Consider the following 8,252-nt stretch of genomic DNA (forward strand, 5'->3'; position numbering starts at 1 on the left):
AAGCAATATATACAATGATCATTGAATTTTAGTATAATATCTTCCCAAATTCATTCAATAAAGAATTTTTATAAAAAAATAAAGATACATATAATATTATGAAAAGGATTATGTAATCATAATTGTTGCTACCAACTCCCACGTTTGAGGTCGGATGGCCAAGATGAAGAACTGATGTGGAGGTGACTCTTGATCTCTGGCTTGAATTTTGCAAAAAAGATCTTGCCTAGGAATTTTTCGACGAGAATCTTTCAACGCTCAAGTTAGGAGATGAAGAATAAGGAGAATGAGAGGATGGGATTCGAGAGCTTACCTTGGAGTCCTGTGCCCCTCTATTTATAAGGAGAATCATAGTCATGCAAGCCCTAGAGTCCGACTGGTTTCTGAATATCGTGTGCAGATTAAGTCTGGCAAGAGTTATTTCCATTTGGAGAGTGATTGAATCGGAGATACCCTTCCTTATCTAGGGGTTTCGGAGTCAAAAATGAAAATGGCATGGATTCTGTCAACGGAGAGGGCTGCACATTTTAGCCGGAGGTCGGCTCAAATCAATTTGAAGATACCTCGGCCATGAATGAGGTATGGTCACCTCGGCTCGGATGGAGGTTCAAGTTACCGCGCATGCGTTCTTAATGGACATGCTCTGATTTTGTGATGTATACCTGACATCGGCCAAAATAATCTTTGTGCTTGATGTAGTTTAGTCTCCTTCTCCTTCGATTGGTGCCGAAGATGTGATTGGCCAAGACTGAGGTGGAGATCCATAATAATAATCATTATATAAAAATTGATTGAAGATGATAATCCTATCTTAATATTAAAAAATATTATTTTATATTAAAATATATATTTATAAATTTCATCATATTCTTATATAGGGTTATCTCTAACTATACGTAATAATTTTTTTCTATATCATTTTTTTAAATAATTTTTTTATGAACCATATATTATGAAAATTATTTTTTTCTATAATTATTTTTTTAAATAAATAATTTTTAAATATTATCAAATGATTCCGTAATCTGACACATTCCAATCAAACAGATCTTAAAAGGGATTTTTATTAAAGGCATCCCAGGAATTTAGACTTACTCGAGAGTAATACATCTCAAAAAGTTAAAACCGAAGGCAGTCGCTCAACTCCCTGGGTAGGGCTCAGAGATCGGCTATAAAATCTGCGACTTACCCTACCGGTCGACTTCGTGACAAACATAGAGTAACCTGAAAGGAAAATCACTGCTTACTTGAGAACATCCAGAAGTCGAAGAGGAGGATTCAAAGTTTGAAAGGTAGGCCTAGCAATTCACAACTGATGTGTCTCCCTAGAAACAGACGTGTTGAGCGTGAATAAATAAGAAATATTATTTGATTAAAAATAAATAAAAAAAAGTCTAAATTTTGGCATTTGGGGTTTCTAGATAGGCGATTCTTCGTGTCTCGACGTAAATTATGTAACCATCTTGGTTCTTATTCTAGTAACCGGTGTAAGAGATGAATTTAAGATTCTAATACTTTTAATTCTTGTGCTTTAGTATATAAATGAGTTTTTCAAATATATCCTTTTTAAAGAAACACATCTACTGTAACGCAAATTATTACTTTAAATTATGACCATGTGCCGACCCCAATTTTTAAAGTAAAGGCTGCAAAATAGATTGGATGGACCCATTTACGATGTGGAAATGACCCCAGAATAACCCAATCCCGCTGCATAAAAATTATTTGGATTGGAAGAAATAACCCATCTTAAACATGGATTGAAAAATATGATTCTATCATGGATTGTTATGATTACTGAAATATGGGTGTTGGTGTTTTGATTTGATGCTATATCAAAGACATTTTACATAAGTGTTCTTTTAGTTTTCTAAGATGATGTTTGCCACCATAGCTAATTGTTCGTGGTTTTTTTTTTATTCACTCTGTAGTGAATAATGTTAAGCTAGATTATGCAATATTATGAGTGTGTTCGAACATTTAGAAGCAAATTTGTTTGCTCCTGCACCACTACACCTTTGCAGGTCAGTTCTATCCTCGAGAAAACCACATGAGCCACAAGGTACGTCCCACAGATGCCCTTAACATAGCCTCTCAGGGCATAGCATCAGAGAGAAAGAGAGGGCCAACAGCCCCCCATCTAGCTCCGAAGGGCAACATGCCTATAATTTTATATTTCAATGCACAGTGGACCACTCGCCAATCAACAAAGCTTTTTAAGTGTAATTGCACATAGATCCAACTTCTACATAAACGCATATTCAAGATTAAGGAACATATTTATGGACAGTTATTACATGCATTGATAGGCTTCTAACACTGAAAAAATGCCCTCATTATCTATTATAGAAGATAAATACGACATGTTGCAATCACAAATCCAAGTATGTATCTTTGAAGGATTCTTTCCACATACCCCATTTCCATCTGATCTTTGGGAAATTGCTGGTACAGTTAAAAATAATACATTTTCTGGTGGCAGATTCAGCATCTGCATGAATAAGAATTACCACTTCACAGCAAGGGCTACAATGATTCAGGATGAAGAACAGAAGAGTAGTATCAAATTCCAGGAGCGGCAGGCGCAGTGTCAGTTTCTTCAGGCTCCCTAATTCACATGAAATGCTGAGGTCCTCAAGGCCACAAGTTTTTTGGAGTTCATACCAAGCCCCGGGGCCCAAATGGAGTTCATCCATATTTGGGAAGGCATTCACCAGATCAATAAAGCTGATAGTATTTGATGACTCATCAGTTTTGGTATTTGATGACTCATCAGCTTTGGTGCATCTGGGTGCCTCGAGCTCGAGCTTCTTAACAGTTTTGCTGCTCAAAAGCACTTCTCCCAGGCTGCATAGATCCAAAGATTCTATACTGAGTGACTTAAGGTTAAGAAACTTTTCCACTTTGACGAGACCACTGGGCCTTTTTACTATAAGACTGAGATTAGTCAACAATGGCGTGCACAGATGAAGAACCTTTGGTTCAACACATTTCAACTGAAGCTCAACCAAGTTAGGTGCATGTATGGTTAAAGAGTGTGGGAAGTTCGAAACTGTCCAACAACAGATTCTTAACTTTGAGAGATGAATCTTCGGCTCCTTAAGACCACCAACACCAATCAAATGAAGAACTTCAAGGGAAGGAAAGCACTCGTTCACTTTCTCAAGGTCCTCATCATCTAGTCTTATAAATTCCAGTGTCAGAGTGGTTAGTTTCTGCATTGGCTTGAGCCCCTCAACTGATAGCCAAGCATTTCTCACTTCCAAATTAAGAAGGTTGCAACCTGCAATTACAAATCTCTAGTTCAAAATATAGTAACATTGGGGGGGGGGGAAATCTAAATTGCAATGCTGCCGTGTTTGAGCATTTCTTTTATGATATATGTAGAGCTCTTGAAGTGGTTATAATGGTTCCAAAAAATAAGAGAATTTGCTATTTCTCCTCTCACAAATATAATAAGCAAAAAATTAGGAAAAGCTAATTTTCTGAATAGAAATGAATACTCAATGCAACATCTATAATAATTTTTAAAAAATAAAAATAAAATACTGCAGGAGCAGGCTGTGGTATAGACTAGCTGTAAAATTTTTGTGAGATTGTTGCATGGTGCGACCCCTAGTCTACCACAAATCAAAATGCAAAAATGGCACCTCAAAAGTACCTATTCAGCAAGTAGGTGACAAAACAACATTATACTGTTTCACCAGATCTTTCCTTTTGAAGCAATCATGCTAATCCAAGCATATCAACAATTCGAATATCTGGAACACTGTGAGATCAGTATGCCAGGAATTGTTGACCTGTGAATAAAACATTAATTTGTTATTCATGCTTATGGTGGTGTAACGGGAGCTCCATGTCCTCCTCTTGTACAAGACCAGCTTTGTTCTCAAAGTTTCATTAATCTTTATCCAAACAAAAAAGTTTCATTAATAAATTTGCAGGTTCTTTCAACCCACAATTCATGAACATAAATAAACCATTACTTTTTAATCTAGAATACCTATCTAAGGGTTAGGTACACTTTGGCTCTAGGAAAGGTTTGGACATTCTTGATCCCAAATTTGGGCATGCAACAAACAATAGTTGCTGCATCCTTATCTGTCAACAAAGCACGCAATGAAAATATACCATTACTAATTGGATTAGGGTAATGCCACTATAGTTAAAATCTGCCTGTTACAGTCGGAAGTTGATGGAACAAGTAATATCATCAATTTCAAGCTATGATTTGGCTGAAACGGACACTGTCAGTGCGACATGGATATGAATGTCAAACTTGAGAAACTTTCATAAGTGAGATGACATGACTAGGGGAGTATTACAAGTACATGCATGTATCAGGTTAAATATATCATTGATCATGAATATGTGTATTTTTGTATGATTAGCAGCCAGAAATAGGAGTTCTGTAAGTAATTTCTGTATCTAATTCAAGGACACAAGGGGCAAAAGTGATAAACATGAAATATAATTGCTGTTCAGAATATCATCATCTTGTTCATCAAAAGACATCAACACCAAAAAAGGTTTCAGAATTTTGGTGAGAAATTTGCTAGATCCATCAAGAGCCCAAAATATGCCTTTTTTCATTTTAACTACCATATCCAACTATTGGATGAGTCTTCTTCTAGAAAAACCACATCTATCAGAAATCCAGTGATACTACTTACAAAAATCTACATGGTGGCAAAAATGATGCCATATCAACAAAAATACTTGTTATGCACCAATGTCAGCCCCAAATCACGCATAAGTCCAGCAAATCATTGTTTTCAACACCAGATATATTTACAGCATCCACCTCTAAAGCCAACTAATGATGTGATCAGATGTAGATTACATTGCAGGTTAAGAACTGAACTTCAAAATTTTATTGCAAGCATAACTTTCTAGGACTGATTGGAAATTCAAGAGTCCATATTAGCTAACATTGTACATGACTTTGGGTAACCCAATGAACCACATTTCTTGTACATATTAGAAGCATCACATTGGACCATGCACCAATATATGATGGCCTAAAATGCTATGTTAGGATTATGTTTACCCATTAGTTTAGTGTAGTTGTTAAATCCGCATGGTTAGAACAACAAGTTAGATCATGTTTATGTGTCATATCAAATGCAAATTCCTTTATGAATATCAAAGGTCCCCAAAGGACATATCTCTTTGTTGTGCTATGCCTATACATCCTTTTTTCCTTTAAAAAAAAAAGAATTATGTCCTTCAAGAAGTCTTTCTTAAAACACAAGTCCATCCCAATTAATTATTTCATATTGTTTTATTGAGCAATGATGAACTGATTATGAAATCAACATACATGATATGCACACATTAAAATTTCTATGATGGAAAACCACCAAGATATCCAAACTTGACTCGAACACTTTATATATAGAGAACCAAAACTTCCAGCCTTTACAGAACCAGAACTTCCAGGCTTACACCAAATGACTAATCTCTGGCCCTTTGACACTTCTAACAAGGATGTCAGTGTGTGTTATAAGCAGAAGTGTTATAAGCAGACGACAGGCCAAGAAAATATATATATATATAAAAAGTATTCTGCCTTTCAACCAAAACTACAAAAGGGATCTAAGTATACTTGTATAGGCAAGCTCCTTTACCAAAAGGGTGAGAAGCGAACTCAGGTTTGGCATGAGAACATTTTCTTTCGACCTTGGGGTAACAGCTATCCTGCATTTACCTCGGCACATGCTTAGAGTGTACATAAGACCAAGCTAAGATGATTCACTGTTTTTATCCTCCCAAGAAAGGAAATGCATATTCAAAGGGAGAAACCCTTACATTGCAATGAATGAAGAAATTTTATCCAAATGCAAGATAACAAAGTTACTGCATTTAGGTCACAACTCACAATATTTAACTTATTATTGGTTCTGTCTTCAAACCAGCTTCTTTGACTTAATTGTAAACGATATCATCACCTTTTAAAAGCTTATCTTTACCTAAAGAATTAGCACAGAATCATTTTGACTTGTGAAATTCCCATGACTCAACTGCTAAGCTCGCATTCTTAAGCTGGTGATAAAGCATTACACTATATTATCAAGGTTAGAACCACCACTATTTCTAATGCAAGGGAACCCAGAGAAGTAAATAATTCAAAACGGACATCTTTTCAGAACTCTACATGTCACCCTTTTCCCACCAAAAACCTATCACAACATATCAACTATCTTATTATGCAGAAATGTAGCATTCATTTATGTTTAACCAGGAAAAATATAACAATCAACAGGGATGTCAAAGCTAAGCTTAAATCCAATTTGTAGTATCAAGTAAACTTGACATCCCCATTGCTGGACTCAAGGCTGGATGAGAAAAATAGAGGGTTGACATCAAGTTGATAGCAAGTCATAAAAATGTCAAAAACTATGAAATGGATCCAAATTTAATATGCATGTTAAATATAAGAGCATCCATTGTATTGTGCAATATGCCACAACTTGACACGATTTGGATGAGAAGTGGGCAAGGGTTTGCTGGGCCTTTATCCATAAGCAATGTGTTGCAGCACAGATTAATTGTGATAACAATTTAGCAAGGCATGTCAAGTTAGTGCTTATAAGCGACATGTTACAATATTACCCGCTTCTAGTAACAAAGGAGCAAAGATTATTCAAGATTAGGGAGTCTTCTAGCTGTAACCTTGTATAGTGGCAGTCAGATGGAGTGACAAGAAGACAAGAAAAATTACATCATGCAAAGATTATTATACAAAAGAGGCAAAAAAAAAAAGAAGGAAGAAGTTGTGCTCCTTGAAATATTGGAACTTTAAAAGAAAAAACATAGAAAACTGGTGGATACCACAACATGTAGTAGAATCAATATTGTTTTCTTACAATAAACCAAGCTAAGAGACAGTAAATGTGCGAAGTAAGGATAGGAATAAACTAGTATATCTAGGTAAGGATGATAATAGAAATAGACTACGAATAGTAGTAGATAAAGAAATGACAGAAAGATTGTACATGGTGATAGACTAACAGCTATCAAATTAATTTAGATGAGGAGATGAGAAAAGAAAAGAAAACCTCAATTAAAATGGACGGAGGATAGGAAAGGAATATGCGAAACTTGAAATAACATCAGAAGTGGCCCTAGATAGGAATACTTGGGAAATGAGGATTCATAAAGCTGATCTTAAATAGTTGCGAAAAGGATAGACGATTATAATTGTGAAGCAAGCTTTCTTTTACATCTAAAATACGATAGTCATAGTTTGCATCAAGAGGATAAAGCTAACAAAATAAGCAACAATTTTGCTACAAATTGGGCAACAAGGCTTGCTTGAATTCATCGTGCATTAACTATCAGCCAAAAAAAAAAAGTTACCCTCTCTTCTTTTTTTTTATTTTTTTTTTCATGTTTCTTAATATTCGTCGATTTGAGTCCAAGTTGGTTCCTTTACGTTAAACATGTGCCTTCCCAGCCTGTTTTCGGTTTTCCAGGCAATTCTAGGTAAAAAGGGTTCAAAATTCTGATGTTCGTTCGTTTTTTTTTTTTTTTTGCAAATCCGCCCCCTTTTCTTCTCCCTTCTTGTGTTCTCTTATTACCCATTTACCTTGATCGATGAAAAAAATCATCGGAAAGCAATTTCTGGAAATAATTAGCCATCGTACGAAAGTAAGAGATAAACAAGTTTCAAGAAAGCTCACAGAGATCGGAGATGAGACACAGCGCCTCGGATCGGCGCCAGCAGGACTGGATCCAGAAATCCGAGATCGAGAGCGACCTCAGCCTTCCGCCCACGAGAGGCAGCCACTGGGACAGGAAACCTACGGCGGTGAGGTGGAGATCGTCGGAGTCGTCGAAGTCGTCCTCCTCCCAGGCGGCGCCGGCGGCGGAGGGCCGCTCGACGCCGATAGAGAGGGAGTCAAGGGCGGCTGAGTGGAGGGAGACGAGGTTGGTGACGACGGATTTGAAGGGGAGGGTGAGGTGCCGGGTCTCGGTAGCGCGGGATCGAAGGTATCGGTCGCGAGAGCAGAGGACGTTAACGGAGGAGACCTGGTAGGAGAGGGACCGGAGGGTCCTGGAGACGAGTCGGCACCTGGCGAGGTCGGCGGAATCGCTGAGTCGATTCAATATCTCCAGAAGAAGGGGAGAAGGGAGGTTCTCCAAGGCCATGTTCGGCGGAGAGCGTGCCCTCGGTGGTCGGTCCCTCGCTGGACGACGTGCTCTGTTACGCGCGCCGGAAGTACCCAGAGGCCAAAATTAGCTTTTTG

The 8,252-nt window shown here is 37.4% G+C and overlaps 1 protein-coding gene across 1 annotated transcript; it reads right to left on the reverse strand.

The window, feature by feature from the left end:
* Window positions 1-2,203: 2,203 nt before the first annotated feature.
* Window positions 2,204-8,252, reverse strand: LOC105040471 (F-box/LRR-repeat protein At4g29420). The gene is made up of 2 exons (XM_010917012.4): window positions 7,686-8,252; window positions 2,204-3,283 (listed from the first exon to the last, which is right to left on the reverse strand). The coding sequence occupies exons 1-2, from the start codon at window positions 8,152-8,154 to the stop codon at window positions 2,373-2,375; spliced, it is 1,380 nt and encodes a 459-aa protein (XP_010915314.1). The 5' UTR covers window positions 8,155-8,252; the 3' UTR covers window positions 2,204-2,372.

This window comes from Elaeis guineensis, chromosome 3, assembly GCF_000442705.2.
Source record: "Elaeis guineensis isolate ETL-2024a chromosome 3, EG11, whole genome shotgun sequence".
Lineage (NCBI taxonomy): Eukaryota > Viridiplantae > Streptophyta > Magnoliopsida > Arecales > Arecaceae > Elaeis > Elaeis guineensis.